Here is an 18,216-nt window from a genome sequence, read left to right on the forward strand (position 1 = left end):
ACAAGGCAGGACAAACAAAAATTTTAAATATAATGTTTTCCAATCCCACATCACAAAATTAAGCAAAATTGCACTGTGGACTAAATACTTATTTTTTTATGCATGTAAAAAAAGTCATGTTGGATTTTATTGTGAACTCCCCATTATTAATACAATTATTTATTAAATTATTGTAGGATATGTTTGCACAACGTCCTACATTAACACATACCGACAGAATGCAAATATTAAAAAGATACTGTACAGCCTGGGATGTAAAACCAAATAATGCTGTATTTACATTATGTACAACATGTTCAAGTTGGTTGTAGGGTGCTATTTTTAACACTTTGGCTGGTGTGTGTCAGACGTCTTGGTTGTTAGCGTTTTAAATCTGCTCATGTCTTCAGTCTCCACGTTTTAGTTCTCAAGGTACGTTAGCGACTTTAGGAAGGTCCGAATCGTGCAACTGCAAACAGGGTATTCTGGAAGGTTAGGGACACGTTTCTGCTTTTTGGTCACTTCCTGCTCATCCTTCAGCTCCCTGGACGGCGCGTGCGAGTGGCTCCTTCATTCTGAGGAGCGCTTTGCCCGTCAGTCCAGCTCCTCATCGGTGGCGGACTGCTGTTCTGTATTGCTCGCCTCATCCTCTGAGCTGACCTGCCGGGCTGCCGTGTGGAACAGGCGCATGAGGTCGCGGAACCGCCGGGACACCTAGGAGTCAGGAGATGCCGTTTCAGTAAGATATGCCAAAGAGAGCATCTCACAGGGCCACATTGCTTTTTGGATATTATATTTGGAAGAAGGTGATATGGCTGTGGATCCATCCATCCATCCATCCATCCATCCATCCATCCATCCATAGCAGCATAGGACACATTAGATCAAATTAGATCAGTTTAGGAGAAACAGCAAAAAGATTTATTATCAAGCAATAAAGCAACTCTCTCATATATAGTATAAAATGCTGAAAGTCTTAAGATTTAAGTATTCTGTATAATATTTTCTGTTATCTATACCTGGAAAATGTACAATACACAGTTTTAATGTGCTGCATTTAGTTTTCATAACAGGCTAAAAATGGTTACAAAATACCCCGCATCTGGTTACGGTTGAAGAATATAACCATTCTGTGACTCTACCTCATTGGCTGTCTTGTTTCCAAGTTGGGCGGACACTGCCTGGAAGGTGCTCTGATTGGCTCCCTGCTGCTGGCAAGCAGTTAAAATCACACGGTCTGCCTCTCTGTAACAGAGTAAAGCACAGCCCACTGATGAAAGGAAAACATCAGACTAATAACGTATTCCACATTAGATATTTCTCACAGTGACCAGAATCCTGATGTTTATACACAGTAACTGACAAATAAACCCTATCTCACCAGCCCGTCTAAGCCTCTCAAAAACATACCTGGTCCAGAGGATGACTTTCTCTCCACTTGGAGTGAGGGAGATGTTCTTGGCGCAGACTGGAGGATCAGAGCAGGTGCTGGGACGTGCCTGAAGGGGGCCCTGGGACATCTCCTTCTCTTTGTCCACCGACAGGAGGAGTGAAGGTTCATCAAACTCTCCTGCAGCCTCTCCGTCCTTCCTGCTCTTCTTTGGGGCAGGGCTGCCTTCAGCTTCCCCTTCCTTCCACTCCTCTTCCTCTTCTTCATCTCTTTCTTCAGTCGGTGGGAGAGGACCTCCTTCCCACGGTTGGGCCTCCCCACCTGAATCAAATGGCACATTTTTTTTTTCTCCAATAGTTAGAGTTTTACAAACATGAGTTTATATTTGCAAAACAAAAGAAAATACAGAAACATTTCCTTAAGCAGCTACACCAACGAGTGAACTTTAGAGGTGTACCAGTCCGCGGGCTGCTTGACTCCTGGATTCCTGTTTCTGCTCGGACTTCGGTCTCCACCTCTTTCTCTCCCTCTCTCTCTTCCTCCCTCTCTTCCCCTCTCTTTTCCACTTGGATCTCTTGCGGGGGACTGTTGGATCCTGAGTACAATGAATCACGATTCTTCATTACTTTGGCAGAATCAGAAGTCTGTGCAAGGGGGAAAAATATGAAAACATCAAGTTAATGTTAGAAATGTTACATTAATTAATACCTAATATGAAGAATATTTTTCCTCCTGTAATTATAAGCATTTCGACCCCAAATCACCGCAAAATTAATACTGATACATATAACATCGATGCACAATTATAAACTGTACAGAGCCCTTTCACGTTACCTTGGTAGTGTGGCAGCGAGAGCAGCCCTTCCTCTTGTGTCTTCGCAGCTTGGATTCATTTGCAGAATCATGGCAAGGGCAGGAGCAATCCTTCTCTGGCCAATCACACTCCTGTGGTCAACAGAGATCCTCCAATTAAAATTCATCCGTCCATGCATTTTCTGTATCTGCCTGTCCTAAGTAGGGGCGCAGGGGTACAGAGCCTGTCCTGGAGGCTATGGGTGCAAGACAGAGAATAACCCTGGATGGGGCGCCAACCATTCACACCTACAGACAACTTGGCAACTACAATTCCCCTTAGCATGTTTTTGGAACTGCGGGGGGAATCCGGAGAACCTCGAGGAAACCCCCAGACAACACAGGGAGAGCATGCAAACTCCACAGACGGAGCCAGGGTGGAGACTCAAACCACTGACCCCCCCCCTGATTAAAATCCATCATTTCCTTTGTGTTCTGTATCACACCATATATATGCCCACTAGCCTTGTCATTTCCATGCGTGACCAGTTCCTTCCTTCTCCTGTTTCTGGCGGTCATTGGTGGAATCTTGTGCACCTCTTCTTCTTCCTCCAAGTCAGGAAGCGTGACTTCCTCGAACCCTCCACCCACTCCCCCTGCTGGCCCAACACTGCCACCGTCCCCACCATCAGTCGTGCTCCCCCCTTCCTCTGGCCATACCGCCTCTTCAAACTGCCCCGGCTGAGCCGGAGGTGGGCGGAGTTCGTCGAAAAATACCCAGAATTCCCCTTGTAGGTGGGTGTGACCTTTGAGAAGGGAGGCCATCTGAGATTTCAGCTAGGTGGAGTGAAGGAGAGAGAGAAAGGGAGTGACTAAGAGGAAAAAAACAGTCAACATATGCACATTACATAATGCATCATATAAACCTTTGTGTGCTTTGTGTGTCAGACCCGCGTGTGTGAAATGTGACACTCCAGCATGTACCTCCTCGACGCCGGCGGAACTAAGACCAGGGCCTCCCTGCAAGGCACGCACTATCTTCTGGTAATGCGACGAGTTCTCCCCGAAGCTGATCTCTAGCTGGCGCAGAAAACGACGACTGCGTTCAAAGGCCTGCTGCTCAGCAAACTGGGGAAGGAAGAGATGGGGCGTGGCTTAAGGACAGCATGTGGGACCGTGAGGGCGGGGTTTAAGGCACCCTTGCGGATGTAAATAGCCCACAGATGTGTAGGAGATGGGCACAGTACCAGGCCGCACTCCAGGGCCTGCTCGGGGAGCAGGAAGGCCGCGAAGTCCCGCAATAACTCGGGCCACTCCTTCAGAACCGGCTTCAATTGGCCGAAGAGCTCCACCGCACTGCGGCCCTCGCCACCCTGATCAAATTCGTACAGGAGCCCCAGGAACTCCTCCACCTTCCCGGGAATGTCCTTCAGGGCCTCCCTTACCTGGGAGTGCAGGCAGATGAGTATCAGTGGAACACGCAGGGTTCATCAGGAGAACAATGCCCAACAAACATGACTGATCTTACTGATTGTGTTCATGAGTGTGAATAAGAATATAGAAACACACCTTTGGTAGTTTAACTAAAAGATTCGAGTCAGCCTTTAGGGAAGAATTGGCTTTGTTTAAATAAATGCACAGAAATATTTTATTCTGCTAATGGTTTATACATGACTAAAGTCGGTGTAAAAGTTCCTCACCCTATTGAGATAGGCTTGGGCGAAAGCGATGTCCTTGCTCTCCCTCAAGGGGTCGTTGTCCAGGATGTGGTCGTCATACAGAAGCATCAGCTTGGAGGCGTCCTTGCTGTCCCGCTCCTGGCGGCGTGTGCGTCTCAGGCTGCGGGGGGGTGGACGGCCACGACCTGTAAGCATACGGGAGGCCCAAGCGCAGCGTCACTGGAGGACAATTCCACAGTCTTGCACTAGGGGGAGTCGTAGCGTAGCAGAAAAAGATACATCTTATGAAATGGCCGACGGTTTTCGCAATATGCTACTCATTAACAGAACATGGAAAATGCATTTTTTTTTCCAGTTAATAACTGAAGAACCATTACATCGACAGGAGGGAAAATTGGAAATTGTGACAGTGCCCCCGGACCCATCGCTGACCTCTACCCCGGCCCGCTCCTTTTCCACTGGCCTGAGGTGGACCTGCTTCTTGAGGCACATCCCCGTCAGGCAGCTTGCCAGTCCCTCCGCCACCCGATTCCAATTCCTCCCCTTTGGGCGGCCCCCCCTCCTCCTCCTCTTCGGAGTTCTCCTCCTGGGAGTTCTGGGAGACTGGAGAGGTTGGAGAAGTCGGCGAATTGGGGGAGTTCGGGGAATTGTCCTCCTCCGAATCACCTTCCCCACATAATCGCCGCTCCGACGCTAACCAAGTCAGCTTCTCCATCGTCTCCTAGGAAAGGTCACACACAGGGGTTTCTGACGGTTAATACAGGCAACATCCACATGCATGGAGATGTAGACCCATCACGCTGCAGGCAGCACAACTACACATGCACTTACCAGTACATACACTATGCTGCTTTAAATGGATTTTTTTTGACAAATCCTGAAATTCAATATATTTGTAAAGCAATTCACATTTTATGTTGCACTCATCTCTCGAAAAATACTACTGGAATTAATGAGTAGGAGTCAGTATCAGGATCATTATCAGGTTGCAAAGTGGAAACAAAAAAAATAATGATATAAACACAAATGCTTGTTTTTCAGCATGATCTGTATAGTCAGATCATTCACACTTAATACAAATAACATACACCGGTCAAAAAGATGGTGCATCTTCATTGCTTTTTACAATGACAAAATATATTATGTGATTCATACCTGCAGCTCTGGCACAGACAACACGGATTCCTCAGATGCTGATGACATCACTTCCTCTTCATCTTCATCCTGGGTGAGGTCGTCAAAGTCTTCCTCCTCCTCGTCCTCTCCACCCTGCCTCTCGCGCTCCCCGTCTCCATCCTTTTCTCCGTCGCCCTTCCCATCTCCTTCTCTCTTGCCGCCTCGTTCTCCATCTCCGTTTCTCTTTCCTGCCGCCCCTCCCTTGCCGTCTTCCCCTCCGTCTCCCCGGTCTTCCTTCCTCTCGCTGGGACCGCCTCCACCCTGGTGCTCCCCTCCCCCGCCATCTTGCTCGCCGCCTGCACCACCCTCTCCTCCTCCAGACTGCTCCTGGCCCTCGTGTGCAGAGCTCAGTGAAAGCCCTCCCACTGAAATGCATTTCCCTCCTGCCAGCTTCACATGAGGCGGAGGAAGATTCACACAGGCCCTCCTGCTGTCGGCGCCATCCAACTGACCATCCTCCTCCACTTCGTTCTGGGTCCCCAACGCGGCGTCCCTTGCTTGTCCACCAGCTGGGCCATTCCTTGGTTTCGCTTCATCATCCCAGTCATCTTCATCACCTGTTTCTTCTGCCTCTGATGGTAGACAGGGAGTGGAAGTTGCTAACCTGCACCAACCCGCCTCGACCAGCTTCCCCTCCTCTTCTACATCCATTAGTCTCTCCAGGGCATCTGCATGGCTGTCCAGACTAGACCTTGGGCTGTTAGACGATTCCGACAGTGCCAGTAGGCGCTCTGCAATATTACCACTCTCCCCTTCACTCCATTCTTCTCTTTCATGCTGCTCTTCCTGCTCTTCCTGTTCTCCAGTGCTCGCCCCCAAATTATCCACTTCCAGCTGAGCCCTGCTGCTTGTGGATGGCTTTACGCTTGAGCCAAAACGTACCACATCCCTACTGTTTAACACGTTTATAAACGGTACTTTGCTGGACGGTTGTCGCTCTGTCCCAGCTGACGTGTCTGGGAGGTTCACAGAGGTAGCAGTCATAGGAGAGCAGGCCAGAGGTGGACCTAGTTCACTGAAAGACAAGATGTGGTTCTTTGTGCTTTCTGCACCATTAGTCTGCTGGAGGTCTTGTTGTGAGGCTGTGTTAGGCAGAATACTCCGAGGAGCTGAACCCCGCTCATGGTTTGGTACCTCACTCTGAATCTGGCCTGAAGGAGTCACCGTTTTGAAGCACTGCACATTATGTCCAAAAGTGTTCACTGTCTGTGGACCGGAACCATAGCAGGTTCCTTTGGATTTGTGCGGGTTACCGCTGGTTCCGGTCTCAGGGGAGGTGTCCCTTGACATCTCCCTTGGATTTCCCAATGAGACCGTATGGAGTGGTGTCGTGTTCGTCACATGATCCGAGGACGTGACAGCAGGAGACGGAGTGTGAAAGAAAATGGGGTTGAGTTTCAACTTCACTGCACTGTCAGTGTCGATGTAGCTTTGGGAAGGGTCCGTGCTGGGAGGAGCTGGAAGCAATGGTCTGGCCAGTTTGCGAAGCTGAGCGAGGGCTCCGTTGGGGTGCGTGACAGGGTCTTGGGGTAGAGGCATAGCTTCTGGAGAGGGACTGGCCAATCCGTCAGCGGCAGGAGAGGGACAAACCACTGTAGTGCCGACCGGAGTGGCCAGGTTGATGATGACGGTGGGAGGGATGACACCGCAAGCCCCGCCCCCCGCTTCCTCAGCTACTACAGCCGACCCGCTAGCCAGATTCAGCACACTGACAGCTCCACCTGTAGAGATAGTGAGCAGTGGGAGGGGCTGGGAGGGCAGTTTTGGGGGGGCGGGCTGGATGGGCAGTAATTTGCGAGGAGGGCGCTGATTCGCTCTTCGTTTGTTGGTGTGGCGGGCGGCTATCAGGGGGGCTGTGCTGGACACCTGGAGCAGAGAGGAGTGAGGGGCAGGGGGGACATCCTGCATCACGGCTGTCTGTCCAAAACACTGAGCCGAAGCGCTCAGGTTCACGGAATAGGTGGTGTTCACCGGTACGGCGCCGTGGGCTGGGGTCAGGAGTGCTGGGCCCAGCGACACGGCCCCGTGAATGGGAGTGCTCGGGGCTTTGGCCATTAGAAGGACCCCGTGGTTAGGGGGTGTTCCTGAGGTGTTAGCCAGGAAAGGTGTAGCGTCTGCGAGCCCCGCAGGGGCCTTGGTCAAAGCGGGAACGGACTGGGGTGGGGGCTTTGACCCGGCATGAGGGCACGTGGATTTGAAGCCGCCGGGGTGGAGACGCAGAGTGACGTCTCTGGGCAGGGAGGCCGGGTACCGTGTCCCGGGAGGGAAAACGTAGGGAGGAGACTGGATCACGTCAGCTGGAACCTGGCCTTCAAGGTGATTATACTTTAGTACAGCCTTATGGATATAAGGCAAACTTTTCTGTGAGAAAAGCAAAGACAGAAAGTATTTAAAAGGCTTTAATAAGTCCACTGTTATCATTATTTATTACTTTAAAAAAGCTGCTTATCTAGAGCAGGTGCCAGTCATTAATATGTATTCTACTGAACAACAGTTGCCAGGTTGATTATGCACTTATGTAATATTAACAGAGCGCAAATTCCACTTAAGACAAAGGATTGCTACCAATAATCTGCATTTGTACCCGAAGCCAGATGGGAAGAATGGTCTCCTGTCTCCCCACTGCAGGGCCCTCTTCTCCTGGCATCACTCTGCCACACGCCAAAAGCATGGGGGCGACTATCTTGTGCCGACAGTAGAACTGGTATACGATGGGCAAGAGTAGCATCAATAGGCAGATAAAACATGAGAGATGCAGTCAGAAGCTGTGTGGGCACTAGGACCATGAAAGGCATGATGAAGGGAGGCCTGCCTTGATGATGTTGTCGGGAGCGCGGTGGGCTGACATGTCGTGCACACGCGCACGGAGCTGCTGGGGATTCTTGGTGCGCAGTAGGTATCGGCACATCAGCTGGTATGGGAACTCCGTCTCACCGAAATGCTTCAGGCCCAACACAATCAAGCTGGAGACAGGGCAAGGGGAGAACCAATCAGAGGCGTCCTAACAAAACTCTCCACTTTCTCAAGGATTATGATCACACATCTGATTGGAGAATTCAGACAGGCCCCGTTGAAAAAATTCAAGTGTATGTGTGTGGCAGGTATGTATGTACCATTCCTCCCCACGGGTGTAGCCCTTATTGGAGCGCGGGGGGTGCAGGGCGGGGTCTAGGCTGCAGTGGGGCAGTAGTTCGGGGTACATGAACACAGGCCGGGTAGCCAGCAGCCAGGCCAAATTCGGAGGGAGTAAGGGGTACGAACGGACTGGAACAGAAAGAGACACAAGATGCAGTCACACTGTGTTGCTTATTCAATTAGTGCCATTCTACATTTACATTTATTCAATAATCTGACGCCTTTATCCAAAACGACTTCCAGGAGAGGGAAGGGTTGTTACAGCGCATTATGTAATAACGCTGCACTATATAACGACAACGAAATGTAACCACTTTTCACGTCATTATGTAATAGCACCTGTATTTGGTAATGATCTGCCACATTTTGTAATAAATTACTACACATTGTGGCAGTTATTAATGATGAAAATATAATATCCTGCATTATGTAACGACCCTATAAACAACCAAGATAGACGTCTATATTGACACTTTGTCAAGTTATTACACAATGCGGCATTATTACATAATTGTTACATAATTGTAACATGGGTTACAATTTCCTTGTGCTCCATGGGATACAAACCCACAACGTTTGTGCAATGCTCTATTTGTTGAACTAAAGGAGACACATTTTTTCATTTACTAGACACTTTTATCCAATTTGTTTTGAGAAAGTAGGGTCAGACAGTCCCTGGAGCAATTCATGGCCTCACTCAGGGGCCCAATGGTGAAATCACTCCACTGACCTTGGGATTTGAACCAGCAACCTTCTGTGTCCTAACCCCTGAGCCATACATCTCCATATACACATCCATTAATACAGTCTCAGCCCACCCCTCTTAATCCCACCCCTGCTCACAGCTATTCCTCCGGAATGGCTGGACGGGGACAACGGGGACATCGGAGTGCTTCAGCTCATGCAGCAAGGACAGCGCCCCCTGTAGGTTACAGGTCCTGAAGATGCTGACGAATCCAGGCTCCATGGGCTTCCTGCTCTGCTCCCCACGCTCTGAAAACACTTTCAGCTCCTCCTGGAGAGGCACGGAAAGAGGCAAAGGCTTAGCTGCAGATGTCAGAAGGGTTAGATGAACCAGTGGATTGGAGAATACAGACGGGACCAAATCCAGTATGAGCATGTGTCCGTGTGAATGTATGTGTACGAGGTTTGCATGTAGAAAGGCAAAACAGTGAAGGCAGGGGCAATTCTAGGATTTTCTAAGGTGGAGGGCATTAGAGGGGTCATTATTCATACGGAGGGGTCAACCTTATCGCTCGGCGTTTGAATCTGTGTGTGACAGAGAGGAAGGCAAATCAGACAGGGCCCCTGTGGCCACACCTCTGAATGAAGGACCAATCAGCGGTATGAATGGAGGAGAGGGCAGAATAGGAACTTATATAAAGGCATCAGAAACTGCCGCCACATTTCCATCAGCCAGTACTAAGGTTCCTGCAAATGAAAGGAACTGGAAAGGTAGGCTGAGTAAGAACCAGACGTGTATCTCAGGCTGTACGGGTGCCGACTTCGCATTAGTGTTCTCCAGCTGGGGAGACACAGGGGTCTATGAGAGCAATGTGCATGTGCGAGACCTCACCAGGAAATGCTGCACCACGGCCACCTCACTCTGCAGCGCCTCCACTGGGCTGCACAGCATGTGCACCTGGGTCAGCAGCTGGACATGCTATGGCGGAGACAGAGGACATGCCCACAGCTTAGAGCGCACAGCGACCAAAAAAGGAATGATGCTCCACTCTCTTGAAGTCCCCATTCTGCTGCCTTGGTGAAATGTGGAGGCATTTTGATTGTCCCCATGACTGGGCGGTTATTAGAAGGATGATGGATCTTTAATGTCCGTCTCTGCTTGGAATCGAAGTCCCAATAGCTTGGAGCCAGAGCAGAGTCAAGATTTCCCAAATACAGTCAGTCCTGCAACAACGTGACTAATGCGTTCATGAAAAAACTCAGTAAAATCACGCATTAAATGACAGATATATAATGGAAAAAATAGGGTTAGGGGAAAATTCAGTAACTTACGCCAAACAAAATTAATTAAGTAATAAGAACAGTGCTGTTAGTGACTTACGAGTTTCACGAGAACTGCCTAGTAATCGCCTCAACCAAACATGCCGAACTCACTAGCTTGTCCTTTGCTGGAAGTCGGGAGTAGTAATGGTCAAAATGGCGCTTCATAAACCATTTGCTGTATTTTCTGCTCGCACTAGATGGCGCTCTTGGCTTACTTTGGGGCATGCTTTGAGCCCTTTTTTGAACAGAGAGCACCATCTAGAGTAGTGAGCCACAAATACAACGGATTATGGTACGCGGAGAGGCAACATGGCTAGGGCCCGTCTACGAAAAGCAAATGTTTGAATGTTTAAGTGACCTTAAAAACGCTGCCGTGTTTTTACACGATAATTCGACAAATATTTTTGACCTGTGCAATGCATGATGTACAAGTTATATTCTTTTAGATCTGAAAACCAGTTCAAAGGAAGAATTCGTTCACAAACTGGACACCAGGATAGCAGTTTTCTTGTGCAAGTGGTGTCTCTTGCATTGTAGTTCTTGTAGGACTGTCCAACTGAAAATCACGGGACTATATGTGATTCCACTTTGTGTTGGACATGGGTACTAGTATATCAATCGCAACATAACAGATTCGCAGTGTGATGTCACGTGTTGCGGTAGGACTGACTGCACACAAATGAAAGCAATAAATATACTGAATAACTGCTAACAAACATGGCGATCAATTAAAAATGGAAAAATGGCAAGTAAAAGCATCTTTTATTGAAACCTCTCCCTTTAATGGACTGTAGGGGGCGACCAACCTGCTGTAATTGCTGCTGCAGCTGCAGTTTCTGCAGGGGAGTGAGGATAAGGACACAGGGAGGGGGCAGGAGCAGTACTGGGGGCTGCGGGGGACTCCGGGAGCTCTTGGCTTGGCCGTCCATTAGGGCCCGGCGCTGCTGGAGAGCCTCCAACTGCTCCTTCGCCAGCCGGTGTCGCTCTGTCAACATGTTGGCCAGCGGCTCCTCGAACCTGCAGCCAGCAGCATCATGAGCGGGGGAAGAAGCACCCAAATGCTTCAACATCTGAGGCATTATCAGAGGAAGCATTATTAAATGTGCATCTGCTTCTGAAAGACAGCTATGTGCCTGAAACCACATTTTTCCCCTAAACGGCTTGACAAATGTGCTGCAACAGAATTCCAACACAAACTAATCTTGGATTTTAATCTTCAAATTTTTCAAATCATGAAATCAAGGATTTCTAGTTTAATTCTTAAAAGTCCAAACTTTCGGCAGTGCAGAGCATCTCACGGCTTTCACCGGTGCCCATTTTTGTTCCTTTCCCAACAAAAATACCCTTCTTCCCCATCATAAGACAGTCTTCACAATGGCCTCAATTGAGCCCAGCCATGTTTACACCTTCACAGTTCTTAGATTTCAAGAAATTTCCCCCGGGATCAATAAAGCTTCTTATCTAATGTAATCCATTGTAATCTAATCTAATCAGTGTGGAACCCATACTGCATGAATCACCCAAAAGAAACTGAAACTTCTAAAGCCAATTATAGCAGAATATATGCTTACATAATATGCAGCGTTTTAGATATTTTTTTGCGTGTATAATAGTAAGATTACATAATATTCCATAATACCTGTATGCCAATGAGAATTTGATTACAAATTAAAATATTGATAGAATAAAAGTAGAGAAAACCCCAGTTTACTCACAGGCACTTAGTCATATTCTGACACTCATCTTTCGATTTGAAATCTGATTATAATCTGAAAGGGCGCAGCATGACGCTGTGTCTTCTGGAGCTTCTGGAGGACGTGGTACGTGCCCCTTTGCGAGTGGCACTGGCCATCCTCACGTCAGACCCAGTCTAATGAGGCGCCATGAGGGCCCTGTGTTCCTCAGCAGCAGGACACCAGGTCCACCTTCATTCAATTGTCCCTCTCCGGACAGGGAGACAGAACACAGATCTGCCCCATGACGGGGCCAACACACAGACACACACACACACAGACACACACATACAGACACACACAGACACACACATACAGACACACACACACACACACACACAGCATTGCCGAGACTAAGTCAACACATTGTACTGATTATCAGCTGCTTTTAAACAGGCATTATTCAGCTGTCGATTTGGGAACTGTCACAAATCATAAAGAGGGACTGTTTAACAGGGGCAGGCAGCCTTTTGTCTTCTCAGAGTGGAAAACTGCTCCACCCCCTCACCTCCAACCGAAGCCCAAGGCCCTGAATAGCATATGCTGACTGCAGCGATGACTAGATTAAAATTCATTGAGTAACAAAGAGTTCATTGTTGAAAATCAGATAGGGTTTACATTCATGCAAATGCAATAAATCAACTTAAACCAAAGGAAGTCACAAAAAACGTATCGTTATCTAAGAAATTTGCAAGAATAGCATCATGGGACAAGAGTGGTAAAGTGTGTTTGAGAAAAGACCCTTCCGAGTGGCCCTAGCCTTCCCCCGGGGAGGAATGGCACAGCGTGGGGGGGCTCACACCAGCAGAGCTGACTTCACACATTTTGGCCCACAGCTGTATAAAAACCGCAGGGGACACGACGTCTCCAGCCTGCCAGCGGGAGTTTTAGCGATTCTTAGTACTGCACTTCGGATGTCGCTGTCGGCGAACCCAGCCTTCTGTCTGTCAGGCGAAGGTCACAGCCTCCCAGCGTCTCTCTACCTCCCTACCCAAGCAGATACAGCACACCTCTGCTGCTCTGTCCCAAAGGGAGGACCGAGTCGTGTGTGTATGTGTGTGTGTGAGACAGTACACGTCCCTGCAGAGCACCCCATATGACGGCAAAGTTATTGGTAAGAATGTGACAATTACTCCAGCTATGGCTGCATTTTAAGTCCCCGGGCTGCTCCAGGTCACGTGACATTGTTTGTGTGTGTGTGTGTGTGTGTGTCAGCCCCTCGAGACACACAAACACAGGTGCTCAGAGACATGAAGGTACCTGGACGGGGGCCCCTCTGTGGTATACGTGCACACAGGCACATCGTTGGAACAGATGGCAGCAATGGCGCTGTGTCAACAAAGCGACTGGGGGGGGTTGGGGGGGGTGGTGACAGTAGAGGAAACACTGACCTAAAAACGTGCTGCGTGAGGCATGTCGCTCATTGACGAAGGCCGGGGGTCGAGGATTTGAGGGACAGAGGCACATTTGCACCAGTCATCGCCATTCAGGGCTCATTTTTGGGTAATGTGACAAAAGACGATAATCTGCGGCCATTATAGTTAAAGCACAACCTTCCCTACCGGATGGCCTGAGGGACATTGAAGTTGGGAGCTCCCTGAGAAGGAGCTTCTTCCTCCCTGTCTTCCTCCTCCTCCTCCTCCTCCTCATGCCCCTCTTCATCATGCTTCTGTACCCCCAACTCGTCCTGAAACTGTTAAGGGGAAGAGATATCAAGACAGAAAGGTCTGCAGCAGAAGCTTTAGATGGGATATGGTGACTGAACTAATTCGCGGGTCTCTGGATCTCCGCAGGTTGCATCCTCACCGTTTCGAAGAGCTCCTCCATCAGCTCATTGACCTCCTTTTCTGTAGGAGACAAAGGCCCATTTTACCACCCTGACGTATGATACCAAGAAGCGATTCCTGGGCCAAATGAAAGGTGGAGGCATCTCCCCAAATCCGAGGTCCAATAACACGAGGAACCTACTGGTTATGCGGACTGCTCGGTCATTGCGGTAGTCCTCCAGGTCCGGCTCGTCGATGTCTTCCAGGAAGTTGTACTCTGGGTCATCGTCGTCATCGCCCTCCTCTGAAAACAACAGTGTGAGAAAGAGGAGAGACAGACACAAGCTCCATCAAACACTAGCTTAAAGTCATTGGACGTCATGGTGTGACCACACTGCAGTGAAATTTCCACCCTCTGTGGGAGGAACAATATAGTACCGGGTTAAGGCTGAGGGGTACATAGTTAGTTGAGAATATCAGGGGCATTAAAGCAGAACAGCTTCACTAGTGCATCACACGGATGGGTCATTAACAGCTAATCGCGTCAGGGAGAGAGCGCCTTCGGTACAGTGTATTCTGAGTCACTGGGCTGTGGGCGGGGGGGGGGGGGGGGGGGGGGGGCAGCGCAGAAGGGAGATAACAGCTACGGAAACATAGCCGATGGACTGAGCCAAAAGCCTGGGAAAGGTCAGGGACCGGGCGAAAAACACGGCAGAGCAAACAGACGGGGGCTCCTTAAGTGAGGCGACATGCGCGAAGCAAACACGCAAGACGACATCCCACGTCGCACACGTGCGGCCTGTGATCAGAAGGTCCCCGGCAGATGAGTGCATCAGGGACAGGAAGACAAGATGGGCCGAATCGGTCAACGGATGCAGGTCCTGACGCCACGCACTAGTCTGCTGGGCTAAAATACACGCATCCCCCACTTAGTGCCTCTGCCTGTGATGGAACCGCTCTGGATATTACATTTTTCACATTTACTTAGCAGACGCTTTCTGGGAGTTAAAGGCTTTGCTCAGGGTTCCAAAGTTGAAATCACTCTGCCCGCCCAGGGATTCGAACCAACGACCTTCTGATCACAGGCGTAGAGGGGCTACACATCCCTTCCTCCTACTTCACTCCTCCTCCCCATGTCTGTGCTCAGAAACTGCATCTGTTGAATGTAACAACGGTCAAAGTCGCATAAATAAGTAAATCATCCCCCCTCCCCCCACCTTCATTCTCCATGTCGGACCGCATGAGGCCCTGCAGCCACTTGGTCCACTCGTGGTCCTCGGGGGCGGAGCCACACTCGTACATGTCCGGCGTGATGTCCGGAGCGTGGAGCTCCGCCTCCAGCTGGCCCAAGGGCACGTCGCGGAGGGGGCGCTTGGAGCGCGTGCGGCACGCCACCAGGCTGTTGTCACCACCGCCACCTCCGCTCAGGGCCTGGCAGGGGGAGAGATGGACTTGCCGAGTCTGCAAACAGCCCAGTGACATCCGCCGGTGACAGAACCTGCGCCTGACTTAGCATTATGACAAGGTCTAAAACCAGTGCTGGACACTTCTGTTAAAAATCATTAGGGTGGCCATTTGATATAGTTGATTGGCATATGGATTTCACACATTTTACATTTAAGCGGCGATTTTCTGTAAATGCTTATTCTTTTATGATGATGTAAAGGAAGCCCAGCATAATGAATTTAGTTTTGATTGAGAAACCGGCATTTAATCAGCTCTGGAAATGGATCTGACTTGGCAGGATGGAGATGATCATTTCTTAGGGCTTTCAGAATAATGTTGGGAACGTCGATGACAGCAGAGAGGGTGACAGCATGCTTAGGGTGCGTCCCCTCGCCACTACCTGGTAGGGCTCCATGCAGATGGGGCTGAATGCAAGCTCCTCGTCCACGGCATGGAGCTTCTCCATGAAGCTGCACTCGTGGGGCACCCTGACGGGGCGCTGGGGTCCAGCAGACTGAGGGGGCGGGGGCGGACCCATGGGAACCACTTCCACCCTCAGATGCCTGGACAGCCGGGACTTCTGATGGGGTTTAAAGGAGGGGGGGGGGAGTGGTTAAGGTGAACAGCTGACCAGCAATGCAACGGGTGTAGGCCAGATAAGCCATGACACGTGTAGGGGGTGGCATCCCCTACTCCGCCAAGTCACCTGTCTCGGACTGCCGCTACGGCACGCTTCGTGCTCCGCGCTGTCCACGGGAGTCCGACACCTCCCTGCGCGGCCACCCCGGGGCGAGGAGGAGGTGCTCTCCACGTCGCTCTCCAAAAATGTCTGAGAGGAAGAGCAGAAACGTGAGCCTCGCTGCCACGACAGAGCAGCGACGTCCGGACCACGGCAGAGAAATGGACACCTGCTCTAGAAGTGCAGAGGCCCCGTCTGACTGACCTCCTCTGCTGTCTCGTCCTCCTCCTCTTCATCGGGGCAGTACTCTTCATCAGAGGAATCCTCTTCCTCCAGCTGAATATCGACAAACTGTGGGGGCTGGAGGCAACAAGATACGTTTACAGGGAGATTTAAAAACGAGATGCATTTATGGGTGATTTCAACTGGAAATTCCTAATCGGAAAGTCAGAGGAATCGACAAGTTATCCGGTGAAGCAAGAAATCTTGTTTTTTGAAACAGGTCCCTGGTTTGTGATTAACTCCAGTGTGATATCATTCCTAGTTCCAATCTCGGGGGAACCGGAACACAGCATAAGACACAACTAATGTCACACATATGAAGGAAACTTAATGGAGCACAGGGAGAAAGACGATGCAAATCAGTCATTGATGTGGATTGTGCATGATTTCATCTGCTACAGTTAAACATAGCAGCTTAAATTCAGTGTGCAGTGTACAGAAACATTCTGACTGAAGAGTCCAGAGGCAAACGTTCTGCTAAAATAAGCCCCACATGTAGTCTACGTTTACAAACCTTCACTTCATTGGGTTTTTTGATGGCAGGGATGTTCCAGGTGGGGATAACCTGTGAGACACACACTGTGATATTAGACAGGCATCCTGTCACACTCACCAGTGCTGAGTAATCCAGGCTAAAATTTTGTTACTGACTACTCCAAGAACAGGGATGTGAATCTAAAGGCGGAAACTCACCACCCCTTTCTGTACAACTTCCTTCAGTTTAGAGCGGGTCATCTTGGGCTCCTGAAAGCAATTTTAAAAAAAGAAACTTAACAGTTATATTAAGAAATTCCAAACATTTCATGAAATCATGGAAGGTGGATGATAGCTAGGTAGCCATACAGACAGACAGAGACAGACAGACAGACAGACACTCACAAACAAGGGCATGTCTTGTGTCTCCCTAATAGCCGCCTTCATCATGGCTACCACATGCTTGTTGGTGATGACCTCCTGTGGAGAGAAGGGCAAACTCTCTGCTCATGAGCTTTCCAGTGCACATTCTTTCACATGTACTGTGGGGTTGAATGATGTCTAACATGAGAAAGTGTTCTGAGAAGAACAGAGGAGGTACTACTTCATATTAAAGGGACAATAATGGGAAGCGTCAAAGCGGAGCAACCTCAACAAAGGCACCAAAGATAAAATATAATAAGATGATAATAGTGGCGAGTGGCAAACCCAGCTGCCTATTATGTAACAGGTACCTCAGCTTCACTTTGGGCAGTAAATACACACAAAAAAGACAAATTCACAATGGAAGCGTTTATGACAACAAATGTTACTCATTGCTTGAAAGCGCGATGTGTTATTTAGTAGCGACAGCGATTCCTATATTTTTTAAAGCACTCCTAACCTTGTAGATGCTGCTGTCCCAGTCACACACACTTCTTCTGACTTTCGTGTTTTAAGCAAGAACATTCACACCAGCAATATCAATAATAATGCCGGTGGCTCAGGCTGAGCCGTACTTACGTGCAGAATGGTGCGCACATTGTAGCGGCTCAGGCTGAGCCGTACTTACGTGCAGAATGGTGCGCACATTGGAGCGGCTCAGGCTGAGCCGTACTTACGCGCAGAATGGTGCGCACATTGTAGCAGCTCAGGTTGAGCTGTACTTACGTGCAGAATGGTGCGCACATTGTAGCGGCTCAGACTGAGAAGTACTTACGTGCAGAATGGTGCGCACATTGGAGCGGCTCAGGTTGTGCTGTACTTACGTGCAGAATGGTGCGCACATTGTAGCGGCTCAGGCTTAGCCGTACTTACGCGCAGAATGGTGCGCACATTGGAGCGGCTCAGGTTGAGCCGTACTTACGTGCAGAATGGTGCGCACATTGTAGCGGCTCAGGCTGAGCCGTACTTACGTGCAGAATGGTGCGCACATTGTAGCGGCTCAGGTTGAGCCGTACTTACGTGCAGAATGGTGCGCACATTGTAGCGGCTCAGACTGAGCTGTACTTACGTGCAGAATGGTGCGCACATTGTAGCGGCTCAGGCTGAGAAGTACTTACGTGCAGAATGGTGCGCACATTGTAGCGGCTCAGGCTGAGCCGTACTTACGCGCAGAATGGTGCGCACATTGTAGCGGCTCAGGCTGAGCCGTACTTACGCGCAGAATGGTGCGCACATTGTAGCGGCTCAGGCTGAG

At 49.5% G+C, this 18,216-nt stretch overlaps 1 protein-coding gene across 1 annotated transcript; it reads right to left on the bottom strand.

The window, feature by feature from the left end:
• Nucleotides 1-109: 109 nt before the first annotated feature.
• On the bottom strand, nt 110-17,773 carry LOC125749652 (GON-4-like protein). Its single transcript, XM_049027117.1, has 28 exons — nt 17,737-17,773; nt 16,944-17,018; nt 16,758-16,808; nt 16,579-16,629; nt 16,047-16,142; nt 15,810-15,932; nt 15,504-15,683; nt 14,875-15,088; nt 13,860-13,961; nt 13,698-13,738; nt 13,454-13,584; nt 10,965-11,175; nt 9,728-9,814; nt 8,995-9,166; nt 8,130-8,280; nt 7,829-7,979; nt 7,601-7,717; nt 4,996-7,377; nt 4,273-4,561; nt 3,862-4,025; nt 3,409-3,606; nt 3,146-3,289; nt 2,687-2,998; nt 2,204-2,314; nt 1,827-2,013; nt 1,390-1,690; nt 1,122-1,224; nt 110-693 (listed from the first exon to the last, which is right to left on the bottom strand). The coding sequence occupies exons 2-28, from the start codon at nt 16,986-16,988 to the stop codon at nt 574-576; spliced, it is 6,234 nt and encodes a 2,077-aa protein (XP_048883074.1). The 5' UTR covers nt 16,989-17,018; nt 17,737-17,773; the 3' UTR covers nt 110-573.
• Between the last annotated feature and the right edge of the window lie 443 nt (nt 17,774-18,216).

This window comes from Brienomyrus brachyistius, chromosome 9, assembly GCF_023856365.1.
Source record: "Brienomyrus brachyistius isolate T26 chromosome 9, BBRACH_0.4, whole genome shotgun sequence".
In the NCBI taxonomy this organism is placed as follows: Eukaryota; Metazoa; Chordata; class Actinopteri; order Osteoglossiformes; family Mormyridae; genus Brienomyrus; species Brienomyrus brachyistius.

Coding starts and splice junctions, on each gene's coding strand:
- LOC125749652 (XM_049027117.1), bottom strand. CDS start 16,988: ATGATGAAGGCGGCTATTAGGGAGACACAAGACATGCCCTTGTTT. Junction 15,684..15,809: donor GTAGCGGCAGTCCGAGACAG/GTGACTTGGCGG, acceptor AAACCCCATCAG/AAGTCCCGGCTGTCCAGGCA. Junction 15,089..15,503: donor TCTGCATGGAGCCCTACCAG/GTAGTGGCGAGG, acceptor TCCCCCTGCCAG/GCCCTGAGCGGAGGTGGCGG.